Consider the following 27379-nt stretch of genomic DNA (forward strand, 5'->3'; position numbering starts at 1 on the left):
TATGTATCAAAGACTGGACTGGACATTGTTCTAGGAGATTCAAGAAATGCACAGTGGGTTTAGAAACACTTCATTGAAGAAACAATGTAATTTGTTTGCATATCATGATAATTTTTTCAGGATGTATAAAATTGAATTAAATTGATTTCAGAGGCCAGGATGATACTGATATAAATGAAACTTGACAACCATGTATGTACCCAGAATATGTACATGTATAGATACATTGTACATTCAATTAGAGATTAAATAGTCTAATATTCTAATACTGTAAGATTTTCTATCTGAATTATCTAAATTAATCTGCAAAATTTGGTGTTTGTACATATATTATGTCTAAATAAGCTAGAGTATGAAAGTTTAAAAAAAATCCATAAACCCTTCCCAAATTAAGGAAAATGCAGCGTGTATGTTTTAACAATTTTACATTTGTCTTCTAATATTGTGTTTGAATGAATAATTTAATTACTAGAATGTAGCCCTGTGTGTTTTTGTACCTTAGAAGATGAGAGTGCTGGGCTGGCCTGAGATGAACCAAGGAGACACACTGTGTATACCTCATTAGCACCTATTGTTCTTTCACAGACCTTGCAATTAACTTAGAAATCCTACGTGTCTTTGTAATGGGCACATTCTGTGTATACCTATTGACCACCCTATTGTTCTCCTAATGCTATACAATCAACAGAGCAAAGCACTATATACACACGACACATGAAAACTTGAGAATTTGTAAGAAATTACAAACCAAAGGGAAATTCTGAATGAATGAAATTAAAATGTTTTTATAAGAATTCATAAAATAAAAATGAAAACATTATCTATATTCGAAATAAAATTTAAACATACATTGAAATAAAACACTTGATAATAATAAACAGAGACTCCTTAATAGGTGAAATTTCCTTTAAAGAAGCTTCAACAGTTGTAAAAAATATGGCAAATAATAAGAGTCCAGGCAGTGATGGATTTACAACATTTGCCATATTTTTTATATGGGTACATGCAAAGTTCGGGAACTCTCAGTCAAACAGAAACAAGGAATAATTATCTGTATCCCAAAAGATGGTATTTAAACAACTGGAGACCGATAACACTTCTAAACATTGCTTATAAAATAAGTTATGAGTGTAATGCTCAGAGAATTAAAAATATGCTTGATATAATTAGTAGTCCCGATCAAACAGGTTTCATTCCAGGAAGATATATTGGTGAAAATACTAAGCTGATATATGATCTGATGCAGCATATTGGGGGGGGGGGGGAGACATTAGTGGTGTATTATTCATAATTGATTTAAAAAAAAAAAAGCATTTGATACTGTTTCATGGAAATTTATTCACAAATATTAAGATTTTTTCAACTTTGGAGCATCCATTCAATCTTAGATATCTACTTGTCAATGTAATATAGAATCATCAGTCACACAAGCTGGAAACCTTTCAAAATTTTTCAAACATAGCAGAGGATGTCACCAAGGCGACCCAATCTCCCCCTATTTATTCCTACTGTGTGCAGATATTTTGGCATGTAAGATTAAAATAACTTTTATATTCGGGCTACACCCTGAGCCTATTTCTACAGACATTTATTCTATCTTCTTGATTATGAAATCCCATATCTGGAAAAGATGTCTTAAGGAAATACTATCAATTCATGAATTAATAATAGATATTGAAAGACATATATCGACTCTAAAATATATTGCTACAAAAAAATGCAGATTAGATGATTTCTATAAGAGATGGGAAACTTGGCTTTTTCTTCTTTCTTCTTAATAGACTTACTCAAATTTGACTGTATAATAGAGATTATATAAAACTGTCAATCAATTACTAACTCATGTTCAACAACTACTCTCTCTCTCTCTCGGCACTATTTGGATTTGAAGTAAACGTACTTAAAAGTTGTTGTGATCACTTTATTTTTATACAAATGTATTGGATTGTTCATTTTTAGATAAAAAAAAAAAGAGAAAAAATAGTCTAATAATGTAAGATTTTCTATCATTGAAAAGTGGACCTAGGTGAAATTAATCTGCAAAATTTGGTGTTTGTACGTTACGGCTAAATAAGAATATGAGAGTTAAAAAAAAAATCCATAAACCCTTCCCAAATTAAGGAAAATGCAGCATGTGTGTTTTAATAATTTTACATTTGTCTTCTAATATTGAATGAATAATTTAATTAGAATGTAGCTCTGGGTGTTTTTGTAACGTAGGTGAGAGTGGGCTGGCCTGAGATGAACCAAGGAGACACACTGTGTATACCTCATTAGTACCTATTGTTCCTTTACAGACCTTGCAATTAACTAAGAATTCTTACGTTTCTTTGTAACGGGTACGTTCTGTGTATACCAATTAACCACCCTATTGTTCAACGGAGCAAAGGTACATACACACGACACGTGAGAGCAGGTGTCCGATCGAGCTGTGCACGTGTATGCAGGAACAAAGTAATGGACAAGGGGCTGCAATTAATCTGGATGTCAACTTGGGGGGGGGGGGGTCTATTTCTGCAGCAAAGATTTTTATTATAATTGAGTTATCATAGAGACCCCCCCCCCACCCCCCCCCTCCCACACACACTCTTTTGGGGGAGAATATTAAAAATTGGGGAAAAAAAGATGTAAAGAGAGGAAAATAAAGTTAAAGGTAGACTACACGCTATCACCCCCCCCCCCACACACACACACACACACACACACACACGCATTTTATAATCGGCTTAAACGGCTCTGATCAGGATACCGGATCGGGGGGTTGGGATTCAAGGCAATGGGTTGGGACGTAGATTTAAATTTTAAAATAAAAGTGTAATGGGTACATGTATGCGCTTGAAATGAATCCCTGGGTATTTATTTAGTTGAACTCCTTTTGGTCGCCCTTATTTTCTAGGGACTTTAATAAGAGCAATAATTGAATGGTTAAACGATATGTTATGTTAATCATCTATTTAATGACCTTCGTCGGATTTTTTCTGCAAAGATGTATCACTGTTGACCAGTTTATTGCAGCGGCGATGATAACAGCGATCTGTGTTCAATTGAGCGGTGAAGTGTTTCTGGCGTGTGATCACAATTAACAGGGCATTAATTAGATAAAAGTAAAGAAAATACGTTCTCTAGCTTTTATGATTTATAACAAGATGCAGCCATTACCAATTACCGGAGAATATTACCGCAACAATGAATAAGCATATCAAACATTGTGCATTGTACTGAAAGTTACTGTAGTAAAAATATCTTTATACATCTTAAACAAGTTAATACAATTATCAGTAATGAATTATTTCTGCATTCTAATATCAATACTGGAAGGATAAATATAACAATCAGCTGTATATTTCAAAGTTTTTTTGGCAAGAATTAGACGTTCTGGATGTGCAACAGAGACTAATAAGTAAATGATCATACATTAATATAAACTAATTAAATTAAATGTCGTCAAATGGAAACAAAGATCAAGTACAATGATTTTGCATTGGTTCTGATAGTAGTAAATATGTAACAATGATATAAATATAACATTAAATGTAAAAATCATTGGACACGTCGTAGAATATATCATTATTTCTAGTCAAATTAGGTTTAATCTCGACCCCCCCCCCCCCCCCCCCCCCGCTGTTATCGATAAAATTTGCCGCACGGGTATGAACACCTTCCGACGCACAGGGTAATTAAACGAGAAACGATTATTGAATACTAAATCATATCTGATGGGTATAAAAATAGGTAATGAAATTTTAAAATATCTTAATTTAAAAAAACACCATTTATTTATTATTTTTCCGTAATCAGTTAATGGCCCTTTTTGATATCGTTCAAATATTTAATTACATTGCCAGAAATTAACGAGCGCCGTGGCGCATATGGTAGCGCATTGGCCTACAGACCCAAGGGTCGTGGGTTCGGATCTCACGGCCGGCAATGATTTTTCTCCAAATTTTCTTTCTGTAAAATGCCACAAAAATTAAAATAATATCATTCCAGTAACAGTTACTTCTCGGCTCGATACAAATCTGACAACATAAAATCAAGCATGCATTGATATATTTACTATACATGTAGCGTTCCGATGATATGTATACACATGTGTTGAAATTTGGACAGTGAATACAAAGTACGTGTATACACAGGGCTTGGTCTTGTTCAGTTTATTATGAAATCGTGGGAATATATTAAACGATACAAATGTGCAATGGGCCTCATCCTTTGACTTAGATTGTGATGCCTTTTTGTCGGCCTTAGACTCTGTTATTATTGCCGGTGTGGAAATCACTCCAAGTATTCTCATGATTAAGCTTTAAAATCATTCCAAAGACTGCATGATTTGTTCTCCATGACTATGTATTTCAAGCACTGGTTTATTTTGTATAAAGGTTATCCATTATATATACTTGCCAAATTAATTGCAATGGGAAATTCGATTTTAAATAAAATTTCAGCTTTTGCTCGCTTGAGATAAGTCCTATACAATGGGTAGAGTGTGAAAGAAATAGATAAGAGGTACTTACCGGTATACATGCTATGAATTAATTTAAAAACAAAATAATTATTGTGAGAGGCTTCTACAGTATATTTAAACGCACTGATTTTGTCACGTGCTTCTGATGTACTATAGCCATGGTATCTATTTTTTATCATCCTGGACATTATCACAAAATTTATACTCTTACACTAAAACATTCTGCGGAAAAGAAAAAAAACAACGCGACTTTTCATCAAGTACCCCCACCCCCTAATAAGAAAACATGTACACAAGCTGAAACTATCCGTCGAAAAGTATTATTGTACATATATACCTTGATAACCACCTTATTATCTCCTGTTAAATTAAGAATTTAATAATTATTGGTTTTACTAATAGTATAATGATATAAAACATTTTGCATACTTTATTTATTGGTACTGCATTTAATATTGTTATAACGCCCCTCCCCTCCCCCCCCCCCCCCCCCACCACCATTGACACTGAATTCATCATGTTTATAGTTAGATGAATAATCTATATAATAATACGGTGTTCAGGATGTTAAATAACTAATAGGATTTTCGAGTTCATTAAACGGCATTATACTTAAAATTCACGAAAGATCGACTGCTCTAATCGAAATATCTATCTCCCGATTTGTCTGTAACTATTTCAACATCCGGTTTTCAACTCCATCGCTTGGTTTGGGCTAGTGTTGCTAAGTTTGTGTTTCTTCTGTCCATTTTCAAAGGTAATTCCATTGACTGCAAATCAGTTTCATTTTAAATTTATACGTCTATATATTCTTTAATAACTTCTAAGTGAAAAGCTAGGTAATGAAAAAAAACCCAACTTTTATTCTTGGACCGAATTTTCTCGAAATAGTGAGACCATAGATTTAAACTGTTTTAATATGCTATTATATTTAACAGAAGTTTAAACATTATATGTAATCTTTGTGATTGCATAAACCGTAAATTTATGCCATTATTAGTTGATCATATAACATTGGTACATACAACTGTACAATACAGTTCAGTATTGATAAATATTTACAACCTGTCAGATTTTAAAGAGTTTTATAATAAGCAGGGCAATACTTATTTTGAATTAGTTATAACTTTTAAACATAATTTACATAGTTTTCATGACATATTTTTAGGCAAATTAAAGGATGACAGAGCATACCTCTGATGCTGACACTTTTCATTTGAAAAAAAAGCATTTTTGGAAGACATTACCAACATCTGTGGATTATAATTCAAAGCAAGAGAAAATCTAGAGTCATTAAACTAATGCAAACATGAATAAATCAGTCTCGAGTAACTTATCATTGAGAATCTGATTTATTTGCTTGGATTGGTTTAGTTAACGTCACCCCATACTGTCTGCACTGTGAGTACTGGTATTTTAATAGATTGGTAAAATATTTTAGTAATTTTACATTATGAACAAATGGGATAAAATACTCCATGCATATGTGGGATAATAAATCCCATGACATCTATTTTATGGGATTAAAAACCCTAAACTGTTATTTAAGAAAAAAGTGGGTTTTTAAACCCCACATTATTTTCATGGGGTTTTCTGCCCCATGGGGTTTATTGCAAAACCCCATGGGGTTTGCATGGGGTTTTCTGTGGGGTATTTTTTCCAAACTTAAATCCCATGGGGTTGGAACTTTAAAGTTCAAATATCTAAAAAACTATCTAAAAATGTTTCAATTTTTTTTCCATAAATTTATTTAGAATAAAAAACCCCACCATTTGGTACTAAACTTTGGTCAATAGTGTGTATGGAAAGGGGTGCGCAACGCCGGAAAAATGTCCATTCCGAAGTTGTCCGTCCCACTGTTCTTAGTAAGAATACAAATATACTTGCCACTAGAAAAGTAATAATTGGCCAGCCAAAATCACTGATAAACGAAACACTAAAATCCTTTGGGGATAAATACCAGATGGTGATGAAATGTTAATTAAGAATGAATATTCAAATCCTGGAACATGAGAAGTGAGTAGATGTAGAAGATTTAATTATTTTTTCGTTTAAATGTCCTTCATGACGACTGTCTGTTTGACCCCTGGGAATGGGGATATGAGGTTGTTTTAAATAAAACACGTTTACTAGCCACCTTGTTTTAGTTCATCTTTGAAGACATACACACATGAAACCTACATATATCTTGAAAGTGAACGAATATGGGAGATTGTATCACACTCTGGTTTTCACCGTCGTGATGTTTGGGGAATAGCTCAGCAGATTTGTGGCTATGTGAGGAACTCACGTTCACAATACCTGAGGAATCAAAATCAAAATCCGTAGAAATTAATTAAAAGATGTTTATTTCGATGAGCCGCAATTGGAAAGTGGTTTCAAATCACAAATATAAAAATATAAAGTTGTACAATTTCAGAGATTAAAAGCATTATCTAAAACACAAATGATGATGTAAACAAACATGTAAACACGAGTGAAAATAACGTACAGTACACATAAAAAGAAATCAAAACAAGATCAAGCACACGGCTTACCTATAAAATGTTTCCTTTGTAATAACATAATGGATCGAAAATGAATTATCGAAAGAATAAAATAATTACTTAAGATTTTGACATGTTTTAGAATTTAGCGGATAAAATTTCTATTTTCGTTTTGTATAGGTTAGCTTGTTTATCTCTTAGCACAGAAGAGTTCTTTTAATTTAGCGCGGTAAAATTTAAAGTTGAAATATGAAAAATTCGTGAAACTAATTAATTAATAAGGATAACGAATTACTTACGTTATTTAGTTCAATAACAAAATTAATATAAGTTGAACAGAATCTTTATAGTTAGATTTGATAATTTAAGAATTGTCATGATTTATTAATCAAATTCCCTTACAAGTAAATAATAATAAAAAAAACTTTTCAAAAGTCTTAAAATAAGATTTCCTAAATAATAAATATTATTAAAAAGTACTTAGAAATAATTTTGAGCTTACCTGAGGAATCAAAATCAAAATCCGTAGAAATTAATTAAAAGATGTTTATTTCGATGAGCCGCAATTGGAAAGTGATTTCGTAAAAATCACTTACCAACGCGGTCACTCTACGGACTTGAAATTGACCAATCAGGTAACTCATTTTAAAAAGGTTAACGCCCAATTTCGGCAAAATTTCTTTGATGCTTGACACTGTTAACTAAGCCAAAAAGGTGTTACAACAATTACTCGCATTTCTGCAAAGAAGACCTGTAACAAAGACAGGATTAACTTGAAGCCGAAACAAAATAAATAAGTTTATCTACGTGGAATTTCGAAGTGTCAAGCTAATGCGCCAAAGAATTTATTTCCAAAGAAACCGAAAAACGAAATGTTTACATTACTACCTAACAGCCTGTCAAAAATTCTTTAATGTAAAATGACATTCTATGTGTTACATAAGATGTGCTAGTAAACTTTGGGAGTGAAAATTAGTCTAAATAAGATTTATGTAAGAATACCATTTTAAGTTAAAAGAATGTATGAGATATTTCATCGCACTAAACGAAGTAAATTAATTAAACTAATTTCAATTATTAAATTTTGATACGTAATTAAAGGTCATAAATGCACGAATTTCTATTTCAAATAACAACATTTTTCAATTAATTGAACAGTTAAATATCATGAATTGCTGATTCATGTTACTAAACTGTTATAGTTAAGTTTAAATTGATAAATTTTAAACTTTTAATGTAACAATTGTTTTCAGTCTTGCATCTTTTCAATATCAAGTCATACACTCTAAAATGATCTTTTTATAAGTTTTTCGCCAAAATTACAGTTTTCCTAGTTCGTTTTGAAAGATTTCAGTTAGAGAGGTGGTCGATGTCTTTATTTCAATATTTTTATTCATTTTACTCTGTGTATGGGCTCTGGTACTCAGGCTACCGTTAAAGTCTGTTGCTCTCTTGTTTATCTTTGAAAACTAGGGATGTCAACGAGTACCCGGTTAACCGGGTACTCGATCGAACGTCCGAGTATCGAATACTAAAATTGGTACTCGGTTACTCGGATGTATATTTTTTAATATTTCTAAGTTCATATAATAATGCATTAAAACATCGGTTTTAAAACTTAAAATGTCCACTGCACATGTACATAAAGTAATTAGGATTTCTTACGCCTCTAAATATGCTAAATGACCGTTATCGCCTGTGGCAGTGTTTATATAGTAATTATCGTGACCAAGCACCTGTTACCTAGCTTTTCTCACCTTTGGCTGTTTTACCCTTATTTTTGGCTTACTTTAATGATTTGTTTTCACTGAACATCGTTGATATAGTCTATTATATAAATTAGATCGGCACACAGTAGAGAAATTGAACAGACCTAAAATGCCGCCACTGACTTCAAAGGTCTGGAAATACGAAGTGCTCATAATTCTTACAACAGAAACACACTTACGGGGAAACCTCCCATTAGATCATGTGGTTTTATTTTTACACAAGTGACCAAGGTTTTACAGTTATCAATGTACTTGTTCATATTTATTTACACTTTTACCGAGTACCCGGGTACTCGATCGGAAAAACGTTAGAGTAACCGAGTACTAAAAATTGACCGATTTGACATCCCTATTGAAAACAGTATATAAAATATTTTAAAATTTTATTTGTCTGATTCACATAAACAATATTTGTCGTACTTTTGATTTTAATTTTTTTTTTTACTAAATCTGATCTGCATGATTCAGTGAGACAGTGTTAGAAGTGTAAAACCTTTCAGTAGCAATAGATTAAGAGACAACTGACAAGTCTTAGAGGGTTCTACTGAGATATGCTAAGGAAAATGGTATTTCATTCATTATATGATTGTTCTTTAACCACTTGATACATGTTTCATCAATGTTCTGTCGTATGATATTGTGAAATACTTACATGTAAGTGGCAAAATGAGAAAATGTCAAATGTCTGACAAAACCTAGTATGTTCACACACTTTTTTATTCCTAATGCTTGCACTATGCATTCACCCTAACTGTAACGAGAAAGCTTACATAGTGTTATTTACAATGTGATGTTGAACATTTTGTATTTACAGCTACCAGGTAAATTCAAAATTTCCAACATGACAGTCCTACTGAGATGTGCCATGGAAAGATTATATTTCATTCGTTTTATGCTTGTTATTAATCTTAATCCATTTGATCTATAGTTTATCAATTAAGTTTTGTCATATAAACTCGTGGGATATTATCATTGGGAAAAATGCGAAAAATGTCAAATGTCTGACAAAACCTTTATTCACACACTTGTCCATCCCCAATGCCTGCATAATGTATTCACTCGGTTTTTTTCCTGTTTTTTGTCTTTTATACAGTGTTAGAAAAAATTAAACTTTGTTAAAAGTTGATTGAGTTGTTTCATTTTACAGGATAAACCAAATGGTAGAAAGGAATTCATCACGCTCCAAAATCCCCATGTTCTATAAATACTTCCAAATATTTGATTGTCTTGTTATTAAATCTTTTTAGATTTGTAAAAATAATTCCTTTATGAAAGTGTACCTTCATTCTGGGACAATCAAAATACAATTAATTAAAATTTATATAATTGTAATAATTATATATATATATATATATATATATATATATATATATATATATATATATATATATATAAGCACAAACATTGCAATAACTCTCAAATTGACATATATCTGCCCAGAGTGAATGATATAGATATATATTATAAAGCACAAGGAAATTCACTTTTTATTGGAGCTCCACCGCCGCCCCGACCGAGGCTTGAACTCACGACCTCTGGAACCCATTCTCCAAGACAAAAATCTTGCTTTCGATGACGAACGGACCCTAGCGCGCTGGCCAGATTTTTGTCTTGCCTAGGTTGTTAGCGCGGTGGCCGCTCACTGCTAGGAGAATGGGTTCCAGAGGTCGTGAGTTCAAGCCGCGATCGGGGCGGCGGTGGAGCTCCAATAAAAAGTGAATTTCCTTGTGCTTTATATATATATATATATATATATATATATATATATATATATATATATATATATATATATATATATATATATATATATGATATTTATTGTTGTTGTGATTTTTGTAGCAAACAATGTTTTCCTAATTTGTCCTAATATATGGTTTTCAAGTATAAGTATTTTCCAATAAAATTTTAAATGCTATGTTTACATTCCTATATCGATCCCGGTTTGATAATATTGAAAAATAAAACCATTGAGAATATGACCATATCAAGTTTAACATGTGAGTTAAAGTTATGATAATTAAAACTTCCTCTGTGAAAATTTTAAAATAATTGATTTATTACGATGCAACAAAAGTCCTATAGCACAGACTTTGTCCAAGAGTCATATAAATAGTAACTTACGTTTGGTATGGATTAGTGTAATCCCCGAACCTGTAGGTCGCTACTGAGGATGGATTTAGATTAATATTTGAGCCACACGAAAGTTGAATGACTGAAAGCAGATGGAAAGAAACACTTAATAATTACTTCATGAGAATTCAAAGGCAGATGAATATAATACAGTAAATGAATACAGTCATGTTACTCAGTTTATTTAAGTTCAAATCGATTAAGTTTATTCACTCAAACCACGAAATGGTACACGAGTTCAAAAAGTATATACAGTTTAAAAACCGGGATAGAAAGAAAGAAAGAAAGATAGATAGATAGATAGATAGATAGATAGATACAATGTAGATAGATAGATAGATAGATAGATAGATAGATAGATAGATAGATAGATAGATAGATAGATAGAAAGAAGGACGGACGGACAGACAGACAGACAGACAGACAGACAGACAGATATTATAATAATGATGGAAGATAGTTGATTAATTGAGGACACATTACTTGTATTGTATCAAGACTACTGTATATTTTGATAATAAAATAGAAAAAAAAATCAGTGTTTACATATCATTAGTACAAGACATAACTTAATAGTATTCATCAGTTAAGAAAACTAGTATCAATCTATATATTGTAGCTCGGGGCCCTAGATTGTTAGTTTGTAATTTACTGTAGCGAAGAAGAGGAGGGGGGGGGGGGGGCATTACGATTATCTAGTAGACAATGAATTATAATACAGTAAAACAGTTATACATGTATAGCTATACAGGTAACATTTCTTAACAAATCAAAGCAGTTTACGACCTTATTTTTCATTAACTAGTGTATTTTATTGAAACATCATCACATTTAAAAAATCAATGTAAAATATTTTGTAAAAAATCGACCGGTGCTTGTTACATGTAGTTTCAATTAATAAAAAAACTGATAATTTGCATTTACGCTGCTGTTGTTGAAATACATAATTGGGGCCAGCTTTGGGCGTGGAAGGCTGTTTTCTTTTCCCCGTTAAAGGCCAAGTTTGTTGTTTTCATAACGCTCACGCTTGAGTGGGTTCATCGCATTGCATTTACCAAGATTTGAAAGTATCTATAATTTTAAACAAATCACAGACGTTGTCTTGACATTTTCAGTTTTCGCGAACGTGTTTACATTATTTTGCTTTGCAACAGGTTCTTTAAATTACGCACCCAACGGAAATATTACAGAATAATTACATATACTAAGCATAATTTGCTCTATTTCTTACGGAAACTTATAGTTACTTCATAGCTCTATAGAAACAGCCAGATTGAATCTACACGCCCTATTTATCGATTGGTCGAAATCTACAGCGGCTGAAAGTGACAGGACTGAAATTGACACGCCCTGTTTATCGATTGGTCTGAACCTACAGCGACCTTAGTAAAATCCCGGACTGCACGAAATAATAATGACGATGCCAGACTCAGTCTCACAGGAGACGATTTGGCTGTTTCTTTTAGCTAACGTACTTTTGTACATTAATAGTAATTCAGTGAATTTTACTAACTTTTCATAATCAGTTTATTAATTAGTTGAAAAAAGTTGTTAATATAAACAATAAAATGCTTTCTTTGATGATTAATGCGGGTTATGAAAGTAGCGATCACTGCAGGGGAAATTTACATTATCCGCGTTATATGCATTTTTCCTGCAATGTCGCTACCTTCATATACCGAATGAATCACCAAAGAAAGCATTTTACTGTTTAAATAATTGCATGGGTGGGGAATAAAATAGTTTTTGGAGAGCGATATCGCTATTTCCTGCGAAATATAACTGTTTCCGGAAGGGCAATATAACTCTTTCTATCACAATTAAGCAAATATCGGAGCACAGGAACAAGATAACCTCATTTATGACATAACAGGACATATTATTCAAAAATAAAATTTAGTTTAATAACAAAATCCGCTTCCATTATTTAAAATACTAATCAATCTACATGTAGATTAACGTAACCTTATCCCCCATCACCACTTATATCCCTCCATCTATGTATTAAGGAGGTTCACCTCATCACTGGTACATGTAGTAATCATGGCCGTCTTTACCATCATAGAACTTTCCATTCATAAAATATAACTATAGTGTGCCCCAACATATCTATGCAGCGTATTTGAATGTTTTTAATTAAAGATACACACACCTGTGAAGAAGTGCTGTTGAAATCGATGAAGGAGGAATATCTAAGATATCTGCATTGATATATTATTTTTTTTACTCGAAGAAAATCTCAGAAACGTAAACAGATTTCATACAGAGATTTCTCCATTCGGAAGTCACTTGGAATACCTCGCAAAATTTTTCAACGTTACCATCCTGTTAAAGTTATGTTTGTTGCAAAGTAAAACTTTATTTTCAGCCGTGTTTTAAAACCTGATAAACTGAAGGGTCGTTTCAAAGGAGAAAGTTTGGAATGTTATTTCATACTTTTTAAATGAACTTCATTGGAACCCTGGTATTTATAAATTTCAAGTAATTAAAGCTCAATGTAAATCGAACATATCTAGCATAAATATTTAAAATCAAATGAACATGAGGTATATATGTACTATTTTGGTTAAAATAATCATCTTAACGCCCTCAAGCTTTTTTTTTGACTGGGTATGCATTACCGTGATCTTGGATTTTTCTAGACGAAATAACATTCAGTTGTATCGATCAATGTACGATTATTTTGTATATTCCTATTTTGAATCTCAGCCCCTCTCTTTCCAAAAACCGATAAAATGCTTAAATTTACCTGCATGACTAGGTCTCCACACCATCGACACAACAACGACGATTTGGAAAGTATACAGGGTGGACACCATTCTCATCCTTAAGGCAGTTAAACCAGACACCGCCTACACTCTCAAGTATACACTCTTAAAAGACATTTACGATAACTTCTGGTTAAACATGCAGGTTCACTAGATTACTGTCAACAAAACAACTGAAGTGACATCGAATATGAAAGTACTTAACACATTAAATATGTAATACTTGTAAAGAGTGATAAATGACACATTAAAAAAAACTACATACAGTGTTGATCACGACGAAGTTGTTCGTGGTCGTCATAGATGAAATACGACACGATGGCTATAAATTGAAAAGAAAGTAAAAAGTAACAGTGTGGTATTTACCCGAACCTTGCATGCATAGGCTGACGAGGGAGCCCCTGTGACTCCGTCAATAGACTTTTTTCTCATTATTAACTGGTGCATAACAACAATAAATACATCTTGGGCAAAAACTGCCGTCAATAGCTTTAAAAAATTGAACCTACCTGTTCAAAATTCAGACGAAAAGCAGGATTAATCGAGCATTCAGTTTTAGGTTGGGCTTCACAACAACTATGTAAATTAAGTATGCTTACGTAATTAATGCACTGCATTGTATTAAACAGAGCACACACCTGTGTGATGACACGAGTTTAAATATATACACACTGTCAGGTATTTGAGAGATGTGGAAAACTATCGACAGACCATTAAAAGGCCAGCTACATGACCTCGTATCAACAAAATAATTGAAAATAATGCCTTGCTCATATTTCTGCGGGAGTCTAGTGTCGCTAATATCTGTCTTGATCTTGATAATAGACCGTGTGGGACATGTTCTACGCCCATCCAAATTCATTTAAACAGAAAACGAACACCTAAGAATTCAAAGCGAAATAAGAAAATAAAAAGCCAAAAAATATTTGAGGTACATTGCATAACAAATCACAATAGTTACAAGAAACACCTATTAACATTTTTGATGATTCAATTTATATGACAACAATGAGGCAAGTTCCTTTTACGGACATTATTCATATAATTACGGAAATATTTAAAAACCATAAGAGACAATAAGGAAAGAAAACTTTTCACAACTACTGGTATAATGAATTAAACATGACGTGTATATATATATATATATATATATATATATATATATATATATATATATATATATATATACAGTGTATATGATGTATTCACCCGAATTGTTTTTACAAGATTATGTATCTTAAAAAACAAAAGAAAAGCAGTGAAAGTCAATGTGACAGCAAACCTGGTTTTCTTTTGTGTGAATAGTACCCATTATCAAATTGTAAACCCTGATTTGAAAAACACTACCTTTCCAACGAAATGAGTTCGTTATATGCAATATTTTACTAAAAATGAGTAAGTTCAACCGCTGGTATTTTTGCATAAATTAACAAAAATCGAAATTCAAGTAATATGCGCATCTCTCATGTACATACAATTGATCTGCAAACAAAAATTTCCTATTTTGTAAACTGTAGGAGAAGTTATCTATGCATAAGTAATACCATACACGTATGTACAGTATTATGCCAAAAAATTACAAGTTCAACAGCTGGGGTTTTTAAAAATCAAAATCCAAGTAATATGCAGATCTCTGCTATATATACAGTTGATCAAAACAAAGACTTACAAAATGTATCATCTTGAAAACCAAAACTGTAAGAGGAGTTACACTTTATCGGTCGATAGGGGTACTTTTTTGAAATCCGCCCGCCAACCATTTTCACCATTATAATTACCAGATTTTTTTCTTTGGAAAACCAGGTTAAAAAAGAGTTGTCACTGAATGAAATGAATTCTTATCGACCGCTTTTGAAACCGAACTTGACAAGACCAAGCTTTCCAACAAATCGAATTTGGGAAGACATCCTCACAACGTCGGGGGTCTGGAGTTCACTCGTGGCCCTTGGATCCCAGTCAAACTTGATTGAAATTCTGCGGGTTGACTGCAGCGACCTCTTTCAGGGATTATTACAAATCGTGAATAAATATCCTCCTAATAATCAAATAAGGCCTTACAAATAATCTTTTGGTGTTATAGTCAAGATGATGGATTAAGAAGTTGTAAACAGAGTTTGTTGTAAATTCGGTGTTAAATTAAAACCACTAGATGCGGTCAACAATTTTCGGCGATTGGTGCGCTGTAGAGAGAAAACGACACATTTATAGAAACAAAGATGGTAAGTTCATGGAAAATTCCTGGTGTATGAAAGCTCGCCAATTGTTCTAGGAGAGTGTGATTGCTCTGTATGTTTAAAAGGGGGTTAATACATTAACAAGAAGGGGAATTTCGAGCATGGTTTGCACATATGTAAGAGATGCAATCTTCTGGCGCGTACGGCTGCATCTACTCCACACACTGGCGTCAAAGTATGAAGTATGGTTTTCGTAATCCATCTTGTGTAAATCTAGGCAATCCTAAAAGATCAAACATAATTAAATTCTATAAAGTTAAAAATGCAGATTGAGAAAATGTGTTTCATTTCTTAACAAATGATTTAGTTTGAAAAGGACAATTTCTGCAGAGACAATACGTCCACGAGTGAACTCGGACGAGGATTTCTGACGGTGTGAGGATTGTACCAATATAAGTAGAGATTATGTTCAAAATATCAAAGTGTATTGATTTGTTGATGAGGAAGAAAAGTGGGAGCAAAATTTAAATTACGGCATCAAAACATCATTTGCAAACCATTATTAATATTTATACAAGATGTAGTCTCGGAACATAAACCCCAACAAAAACGTTCTTTAAAAATTGTTTTATAAAATTTTGTTTTGAAGATAAAGCAATCTTTATAGCATTAAAGGGATAGGATCTTCGGACCATTAAGTTAAATGCAATTTGCGCGGTTTTTTCGCTCATAGATGATTACTAATGCCGACTTGAACATTTAATTTGTTTTTATAGCATCTTTAAATATATGCAACATTTGATTTTATTGCATTTAAATTGACTTACTAGTACATGTATTGGGATTCTGGCTATAGGGTTAAGCTGAGCCACATCTTTTCCTATCAATATAAAATGTAACTAATTAGCCTTAGATCGATAATTTAACGGTTACATTTCACCCCGTCCACTTTTTGGGCAGCATCAGTCAAACAAGCGTTTGGATTTTGGCATGGTAAACTTGAATTGCAAATGTGTTATACCTGTGTGTTAGCCGGACTGTTAAGAGATTGCAGTTGTTATTAGTCCCCTACCGGTTTCACCGGAGGAGACTATAGCTTTCCTCTGCGTCCGTCAGTCCGTCTGTCTGTCCGTCCGTCTGTCAGTCCCACTTCAGTTTTCCACACTTTTTTTTCTTTATGCGTTTGAGGAATTATATGAAATTTGCTGAACAGCTTCAAAATGTCAAACTACTGATCAAGTTAACACTTTTGTAGCGTCTGGTTGATATATTTGCGAGAAAATTGATTTTTAATATTCCATTTTTTTAATGTTGGGGTTCGTTATCGTGTTCAGTGTGTATTAAATAAACGAGGAAAGTATGTTGTCAGTAATAATATCGTGCATTACTTGTACCATTCCATTTATTGTTTGTAACAAACAAAAGAATTCTGTAAAATAGTGTCAAGCATTGTGTTGTAAATTTAATCGACGGGGTATTTTGTATCATTATATGGCAATCGGGTTCGTTGTCGGGTTGGTCTGTTGATTCGGTGTACAGAAGACGGTAGGAAATGATATTCTGCATAACAGTGCATTGTTTTCACAAATTTCTACCAGCAAATACTTAATGGACTTGTCGAAATTACAGGAGATAAAATAAAGAGTATTATTTTACTCATTTTTATTTATATTTATATCAACTATGTAGTTTGAATTTCCTCTGTTCTTTTATCTCTGATTAAAGCATAACATCTCGTTTATAATAGTTTTGAAATTGATGTATGCTTCGACCTTGAAGCTTTTATAGAATAATACAAACCGGTAGGGGACGTGTATTGCTTATGCAATACTCTGAGAATGCTTGTTCAAATCTTATTTGACCAGAAAGTGAATTACTCGCACACTACTATTAGATTTCATTGTTTAACGAATTTGGTCATGAAATGGGTGTTAGGGTGAGCGTGAGTAACCTTTGAAGACCTGAAATTACCTATTACCGGATGGTATGAAGAACATTAACCTTATTACCTTAACATGAGTTTTCTCTGTATCATAGCTGCAGATGCGGTAGGGTACGAAGGGTACAAGAGCATTCTGATATGCTGGGTTAGGGGTCTATATTATGTTTTTGCTGTCAATGGCTTACATTTACATGAAGTTAATTCTTTATTTTAAAAATCTCGACATTTTTAAAAATCTTTTTATTATTCTAGAAGAAGTAAGTCGCGATAGCAGGTTTAAGCCACCCCCTTGCCCTGCCATTTCACTTTAAATACCAGACTGCTTTATGGTGTGGATATCACACATTTTCCCCGATTTCTAACACTTGCTTCTCCAGTTAATTGACTGCTCATTATTGTTTGTGTTGGTAGAAAGTTTAAAAATCATTTTCCATCTCTGAGGCATTTGATTTTATCAAAACTAGTTTGTTACTATCAAGGATAATACAACAAATAGTCAAGGGTTAAAATACATGTATTTTTAAAATGTTATTTTCATTTACCATTCACAATTCATGCAAACAAAATTAGAAGGCAAAGAACGTGTGTTTATTAGACATTTAAGTCCACGAGAGACGAGTGTCTATCTTATAAAAGGTTTTGATCAATGAGGCACCTGAAATTCTAAACTTTGAACCTACAATACCCAAACAATTTATTTGTTGTTTGAAAATTGCATTTTAATTCAGACGACAATGGTTTAATAGCCAACAACTAAAACTAAATTTGATAATAAAAATTAAATTGATCTGAATGATGTATCAAGAATGTGTTCAGAAATGAATTAGCTAAACTTCACTTGAGAAATACAATTATGTAAAAGTCAGTTGAATTCTGAGTAGGTAAAATAATTTATGTTCTTTATACATATGTAAGATAGAGAAGTCATATTCCTTTGAAGAACTGTTAAAAATAAAATGACTATCATTTTATTTCAACAATTAAATTTTTGCAATCTCCCCTACGCCGCTCTTGTGAAATGCGTCAAAATGGGATTGATTTTTAACGGAATTTAAAAAAAAAAAATGATCTCAGTACTAAAGAGACACTAAATAGTGAAATACATTTAAACAAAAGTTTGATTATTTAGACACGTTCTGTAATATGTATTTTATATGCTTTAAGCTGCTTTTTTGAAGTTGAAATATGTCGCCTACTTAAACCTTAAAGTTCAAGTCAACCATCGGCCGTGATTAAAGCTGCTTGGTCCGATTTTTTTGTAATTACAGTATCAATTTTCTTCTTCATACAAACCATTTATCTTAGAAAGTTATGGACTTTCTCCTATTTACACTAGCATAATCAGTCTCCTTTCAAAGTTAGAAATATTCAAATTAAAGAAAAAATAATTTCTCTTTGGGCAAACGAAAAAACAAACCAAATTGCATCACGGGAATGTTTAGAAAAGGAAACCGCTTGGTTTCGTCACCCGAATGATTAGGGTTATTCAACCCGCATGCTATGCATCGATTATAGAGAAAGCAGACTTTAGAAATATTAGCGAACAAAACATACACATGTTTATTTGTAATTTGTCTGATCATTTCGACCTTTATTTAAAGCGATGTCAGTTTCGTAATACAACCATACCCGTCTCATCGTCAGGGGTGAAATTTAACATGAGGCGAAATAACGTGGTACCTTTTAATGACGTTTGTTTTGTTAGCAAATTTTGTACGTATTTTTCTTCATTGAATTTGGCATAATTGACAGGTAAAACTTCTGAAATGTCTATTATTATACATATACTAAGCATAGCCATCGTTTAAAAACGTGCATAAAATTTTATATAAAATCGGACCAAGCAGCTTTAAATAAAAACCACCTTTAGTTGTGCTTTAAAATTATATTACAAAAGAAAATGAAAATGATCTTTTATTTCTTGCGTGTATCTTTACAATTGACTAAGAACTAGAAATACAAAACGAACAAGAATAGAATTCCTGGGTCCCCCGTCGGTCAATTATTATACTTACATATATCTCTGATGTCTTCAGATGTTCATAAACTAGTAATATATTCGATGATGGGACGGAGCGCGATATAACAGTATACAGATGGACAAACAGACGCACGTTTGTACTGAATTACAGACGGAAAGGAGTAAAACAATATGCCCCCTTCAGCTCGTCTTTGTGTGAGCATAAAACATTTGGTATAAATTTTATGAATATCTTAAAATTTGTAGGCATGAAAGCACTTTCAAGGTATATTTTTATTATAATAATGAAGTCATTATTGTGGTCAAAGTCTCATGACTCCAACAAAAAGTATCGACCAAGGCTGATTTAGGAACTTGACCAAGGTATTAGTGGTATAAACATTTGGTATTAATTTAACAGTGGGACGGACAACTTCGGAATGGACATTTTTCCGGCGTTGCGCACCCCTTTCCATTCACAACAACGACCAAAGTTTAGTACCAAATGGTGGGGTATTTTATTCTAAATAAATTTATGGAAAAAAAATTGAAACATTTTTAGATAGTTTTTTAGATATTTGAACTTAAAAGTTCCAACCCCATGGGATTTTAGTTTGGAAAAAATACCCTACAGAAAACCCCATGGGGTTTTGCAATAAACCCCATGGGGCAAGAAACCCCATGAAATTATTTATGGGGAAAAAAAACCCACCATTCCCGAAAAAAATCAGATGGGGTTTTTATCCCCATATTTAATGCTAATGTTGGGTTTTTTCCCCCATATTTACTAAAGTAATGATAATGGGGTAAAAAAACCCACAAAATATTAATCTGAAGTGAAGCAATAGAATCTGCTTAATGTCTGATATAAGGCCGATTGCATAGTTGATATACCTTACAAATTTTTACGGCAATTTTCAAATAAAGTTGAATTTACTCATCAAATGTATGATGGATCTCTTTGTGACAGAACAGGTTGCAAGTGATTTTAATTTTTGGTTGTTTGAATAAATCTGTATAATATTTCCATATTAGCTAGTTTATGCTTAAAATTAGCATTTAAAAATCAAGGAAAATATATAGCAGCCCAGGTGAAAACTTAACTAACCTAATGTCAATTGTTGGAAAGTACCTGTTCATGTATTCTCACAAAGTCTACTTATTAGTTTATTTCATAAGTTATCCTAAATTAATTGTGACTTTCACATTGCAATGACAAGATTTGGTATTTATCAAGATTTTGGTCAGCTAGGACGTATTACATGTAGTCTGTAATGTTGCAATCAAAAATTTGCTGGCAATGAAGTTTTAAAAGTGAAAATATTTCAACAGCAAAACGATTAGGAAAAAATCACAAACAGCAAAATAAAACTGGACCAGTTAGCCTATTTAATATCAATCTACAACATATATATACTGTCTGGGGTTCTGTATTCGTCAAGAAGAAGACCTCGTGATATTATGAGTAAATAATGAACTACGAGAGCAAGTTCCACACGCAAAAATCTACAATCCCTTATTTTGTACTTACAGCAAATGAATTCTTTGAAGGTGATGTTTAGTGAACTGATTCACGGCATCGAAAATTAGATTCTCGGAAAATTATTTACACGAGAAACAATTTACAAATGCATGATTCAGTCCAAACACTGTGACTGTCACTGTGAGAATCTTGTTCAAATGTTGCATCGTGTTTGTTTCAGATTGTTCTTTCCAGACTGATAATAACGTAACAGTAAGCGCTTTTAAGACTATGACAGGTGTTGGCTAAAATCAGAACATGCAACTGGGGAAGCTAATACACGAAACTGTCTGTTTTGAAGTTATTTCATTTAAAAAAAAAATATTTTAAAATATTCTAGAAGTAGATCAGAACATTGTTATAAGGCCGGCGGAACAGCGGTGACAGTTGTTGTCTCAGAAAAAAAATCATTTTTTTACATTAGTGTACAGGTGTATCTTCGACCTATTGTATGCCTGTCCACTTCTCTCAAAAGAGAATATCTTCGACCATATATTGGAGTACAGTACTGCAGTGTAATGGTGAATATATTGTACAACGGCTGCATCAGCGAACAGTGGTCATAAACTCTGTTGTATACACAAGCGCGAAGCGTGGTGAAGATATATACTTCCGAGGCAAGTGTATGTTGACATTTAACATGGCATTTTAAATTGGGTATATCTTAATTATAGTAGTAACTGCAAACTGTTTGAACTTCTCTGAGAGCTAGCTAGCAACTTAACATGGCTAATTTCTGGCAAACCCTATTTCATATACTTCCCAGAGTAAGTGCATGCATTTCCAAGCTAGTTAAAAGAAAGAGAAAACCCCAATTAAGATACCTAAAGACACCCCACACACCTTCCCCTTAATGTGCTAATTACCCCTTAAAATTGGTTTTCATCCACCCTCCCTAGGAATTCACCCCTGCCCCCCCCCCCCCCCTATTACTTCTACTGGTCTGCATGGGTTTGATCCCTAATGATGAATACATCCCTGAATGTTGAACATATTTAGACTCATCAGACTGATTTTTTTGCATCATTGATAAACCAAAACTTTATGATTGCAACATGTCATATAACCTGGAATTAATATAGCAAATGGTATATATATTACATAAGTAAATAAGGTTTATCCCTTTCCATTTTTGGATTTATTATATGATTTACTGATTTTATTGTCTTGGTTTTTATATGAGGATAAATTTAATAATTAAACTAATATGAATTATACATGTTATATGGCAGCAATTTTTTTCTAAAATGTTTCAGTTTGATATGAATACAAATCATAACTGCCATGAATCCATATTTTTATGAAAATTATACTAAATGAAAATAGATCAGTAAACTTTCATTAAGTTATAATAGGTGCAGTTGATTAACAGCAGGAATGATCATTAAACTGTTATTTTAAGTAATTACAATTTATGAAATGCATTAACTTGGAATAGGGTTTCAATAAACCTCATAGACCCCTTTACTGTAAGATACTGTGGTACTGCTCTCTTGCAGGGAAATATGATCAATTATGGTGAAGTTTAAGTACTTGTGATGGTCATGCAGACCAGTTCGTATACCAGGGCGAGATAGCTCAGTTGGTAGAGCACCTGACTAGAGAATCGGGGGCCCGTGTTCGAATCACGGCCATCATTATTTCTCCCATCCTGTTACAATTGGTTCCATGACCAACCCCTGGAACTGACAGGTTAACTCCTGCCAGGGGAAAAGTCTGGGTTGATCTTCAAGGGCGAAGATCATTTAAAGGGGGAGGAATGTGATGGTCAGACCTGTTCGAATACCAGCGCCAGATAGCTCAGTTGGTAGAGCACCTGCCTAGAGATTCAGGGGGCCTGGTTTAATGGTACATCATGTTTCACCAAATAAAGTCATTTTGCCCTGCAAAAGAGCAGTCATCACAGTTACCGTGAAGGGGTCTATGACCCTAGCACAAGTGTTTGTTTCTGTTTCAGTAAAAAATATTTTTGAAATTAAGTTGACATGTAGACAAACAAAGTTATCATAGAAAACAAAATGTGAAAAAAACCATGTTTGCTCTGTTGCTTCTTCTGTCCAAAAGTCATATTTGAATAATATTAGATACATCTAGTACATGTGGAAAATCACTTCATTCTTCAGTTAACATGTAAAATATGTAAATGTATCTTTGACTGTAAAAATAACATCTACTTTGAAAATTATTTTCAAAATGAACAAAAAATTTAATATATATTTGGAATATTTATTTGATATACATGTAGAAAAACATAGGTAAAATTTGAACATTTTTCCATGAAATTCTATTACATGTATCACCATGCAGCTATCCAGCTGTATATTAATCTTATTTTACTTAAAAGCATGCATCACACTGGTAGCTATACATGTAGGTCTTATTGCTTTAGCATGGTAGACAAGAGAGTAGAAACCCCACATAGCTATAAGTATATGTAAGATATTCACTAAAAATGAGTGTTTAATTAAGCTCACTTTTTCATGGAATCAAGAAATATCATATGCAGGATGGAATGTCTCTTTGTCTGTGGCTATATATAAATATATACATGTAAAATGCTACAAATCTAAAGGTCAATTTTTAGTTTCTATGACAATTGTTTTCAAATGTGTGTGAGAATTGACTCGAGGAAATTGCCATAGGTTTTATGATCCTATATGTGAAAGGTTTTTAACATCTAGCTGCACTTCATGAAAATCAAAAGATAGGGGAGGGTATACATGTAAGGGTATTTCTTAATGTGATGTTATGCTTTTATCATGATAATATCATGAAGATACTTGTAGTATTGAATAATTAAGGTTTCTAATTATTAGAGGGGACTGAAGAGCAATTGACTTCTTAATGATTATTTAGTAAAAATGTTTTACTGAAGGAAATCTAAACCCCATGAATCTGTGTATGTTTATACTTATAGAAAGATGATTAAGTGAAGTGGAGATAGTGGGATCACTTAAATGGTTATATTTTTTCTTAAACCTCAATGGAAGTGGCATTATGGGGTTTACTTTTTTTTTAGAACTGCATATTCTTTCTTATTATAATACAAAACTCTTTTTTATAGAAAGTTAGTGTAAGTGAAAGGTAGCAAGGGACTGTTTCAGATTATTTGTACCTGTCAATTATTTGGTGAAATCGATAATTGCTCTACTTTCAGGCTTATGTTGTGTTGCAAAAAGTCATAAAATAGTTTTTAGTGATTAGCATTAGTTAGAGAGATGTTTCCTATTGAAATTGGTATGCGATATGTAGGTCCCTAATGACTTATATTAAGTTCATTATGATCCAAAGTACCGGTAAACTTTTAATTCATCTTGCAGCTATGACTGTTGTGTTGACTTTAGACAAGGGGTAAAATATAACATGAAACATTTTATTCGAAGGGGAATAGTCAATGTGTTTACATCGTTTAAATGTACAGAATTCTTGATGTAACTCATTGTAATAAAAATGGCTTTTGAATTAAAAGTGGTCATAATTAATCTTAAAAGCAATTTACAGAAACTGTTATTACCCGGTACAAGGTGATTGGTTCAGCCGGGAATGGGGATGTTACTAAAACAGAATTTACTTTTTTATTTTTCAATGAAATAAGATTAAATTTGAAAATTTCTACTTAAAATTGCACAACATAAGCGTTCTGATTATAAAGTGTTTTTGTGAGAAATAAACTCTTAGACTTAATGTCAAAGATGGCAGTGGATATATTTATAGTTTTGTCTGAAAGACCTGTCTAATTTATGAAAAAGGAGGGGGGAAACCAGACATTTGAATGGTTATTTTAGGAGTATAGTCAGAATAATTATTGCAATCATTTGTTTGGGAGTGGAGCACATGTCCACTGTTCATATAATGACACTTTAATATTGGTTGTTTATTTTATCGAATAGATTAAGAAAATGATACTGTAACAATGTTGCCAAAATTTTCACTTTTTGATTTGTGCTTGAAAAAGAGGATGTATGGGTCCTCCCAATAATTGATAATTTTTTGCATGCAGCTGGGTAGACAATATCCCAAGTACAGTTGCTTCCAGCAGTTACTTGGGGCTTGTGCATGCTGGCCAGTAAGAAAGGTAAAATTTTTAGAAAACAAATTGAGATTGGGCTCCTCTAGTTAGTGAATAATGATTTGAAAATCTCAAGAGTCAGGATTATGTTTACCTTTGCATGCAGAACAATTTTAACAATTTCTAACGACCCCGCCCCGACCCACATGTAAGAAATACACTATATATCCACTACATGTATATATCTAATTGACATATTTCTTTAATCGACAAAAAAAACTGTCTCAGTTGTATTTAGAAAATTAACATAGATTGTATCTCAGTATGCATGTATGTGATAAAATTATACATGTATTTAAAAAGTTAAACTAGTTCTACATATATACAGCGGTAGTTACATGTAGATTGCGGCAGACAACCCTTATTCTTGAATATATATTATGAGGTGTAATAAGGTATCGAATACAACTGATAACTGATCAAGAACTTCTAATACCGCTAGTGCATTGGCAGCTCATTTTCCCTGATTGTCAATATAAATATTAATTAGAGCAAATAATTGTTATCTCAATCTTCATGTTTAAAAAAATATTAGAACCTTAAATTGATCTTCACTTAAACAAAAAGATTGATAAGAAAATTAGCCACTAAGTCATTGAATGTATTTTTCTCCTCCTTGACATTTACATGTATGTTTATTTAATGGATAAAACAATGCAGTCATAATTTGAATTTCATTATCAAAAAATCCTGCTGGTATGATTCCATAATATCAATTTTATAAATCTGAGTGACAAGTATGCGCTATTCGGTTGAATATATAATTGTATTTTGATACATGTATTACATGTACATCTACATGTACAATCCAAATTTGCCATTAGGTTACTGATTATCTGGCATAGTAGCATATAGCAGTGTTTGTTTTATTGCAAAGATTATGTGTTAATTATGATCTACAATTCAGGGTGACCCAAATAAGACTTATCATCTGAGCACTCAATGAATACCAGAGATACATGCAAATTACATGTAGTAAGTTATAGCTGACCGAGTTTATAGACTTTTGAAATTTAAACTTGTTTAGTTTAATGTTATGCATTCCCATTAGGATAACATATTAATGTATCAAGTTACAGAGCTTGATTAATAATGAGATTATGAAAATATCAATAATTTTAAGAAATAACCCCATTACTACAAAATAATGCATTGTATAATAGTATGTATCAAAGACTGGACTGGACATTGTTCTAGGAGATTCAAGAAATGCACAGTGGGTTTAGAAACACTTCATTGAAGAAACAATGTAATTTGTTTGCATATCATGATAATTTTTTCAGGATGTATAAAATTGAATTAAATTGATTTCAGAGGCCAGGATGATACTGATATAAATGAAACTTGACAACCATGTATGTACCCAGAATATGTACATGTATAGATACATTGTACATTCAATTAGAGATTAAATAGTCTAATATTCTAATACTGTAAGATTTTCTATCTGAATTATCTAAATTAATCTGCAAAATTTGGTGTTTGTACATATATTATGTCTAAATAAGCTAGAGTATGAAAGTTTAAAAAAAATCCATAAACCCTTCCCAAATTAAGGAAAATGCAGCGTGTATGTTTTAACAATTTTACATTTGTCTTCTAATATTGTGTTTGAATGAATAATTTAATTACTAGAATGTAGCCCTGTGTGTTTTTGTACCTTAGAAGATGAGAGTGCTGGGCTGGCCTGAGATGAACCAAGGAGACACACTGTGTATACCTCATTAGCACCTATTGTTCTTTCACAGACCTTGCAATTAACTTAGAAATCCTACGTGTCTTTGTAATGGGCACATTCTGTGTATACCTATTGACCACCCTATTGTTCTCCTAATGCTATACAATCAACAGAGCAAAGCACTATATACACACGACACATGAAACTTGAGAATTTGTAAGAAATTACAAACCAAAGGGAAATTCTGAATGAATGAAATTAAAATGTTTTTATAAGAATTCATAAAATAAAAATGAAAACATTATCTATATTCGAAATAAAATTTAAACATACATTGAAATAAAACACTTGATAATAATAAACAGAGACTCCTTAATAGGTGAAATTTCCTTTAAAGAAGCTTCAACAGTTGTAAA

The 27379-nt window shown here is 32.5% G+C and overlaps 1 protein-coding gene and 1 long non-coding RNA gene across 6 annotated transcripts in view; one reads left to right on the forward strand and one right to left on the reverse strand.

Moving 5' to 3' along the window:
- Positions 1-27379, reverse strand: part of LOC105336574 (uncharacterized) — a 231635-nt gene that overhangs the window by 114021 nt on the left and 90235 nt on the right. For all 5 annotated transcript variants that reach the window (XM_066075970.1, XM_066075967.1, XM_066075969.1 and 2 more), the window contains exon 11: positions 10842-10932. In XM_066075970.1, coding sequence (XP_065932042.1) covers positions 10842-10932 — 91 coding nt within the window. The remainder of the gene's footprint in view (positions 1-10841; positions 10933-27379) is intronic.
- Positions 4966-6322, forward strand: LOC117683478 (uncharacterized). Its single transcript, XR_004597479.2, has 3 exons — positions 4966-5222; positions 5634-5866; positions 6220-6322. It is a non-coding gene; the product is annotated as an uncharacterized lncRNA (long non-coding RNA).

The sequence above is a fragment of the Magallana gigas genome, chromosome 2 (assembly GCF_963853765.1).
Source record: "Magallana gigas chromosome 2, xbMagGiga1.1, whole genome shotgun sequence".
Classification (NCBI taxonomy): Eukaryota; Metazoa; Mollusca; class Bivalvia; order Ostreida; family Ostreidae; genus Magallana; species Magallana gigas.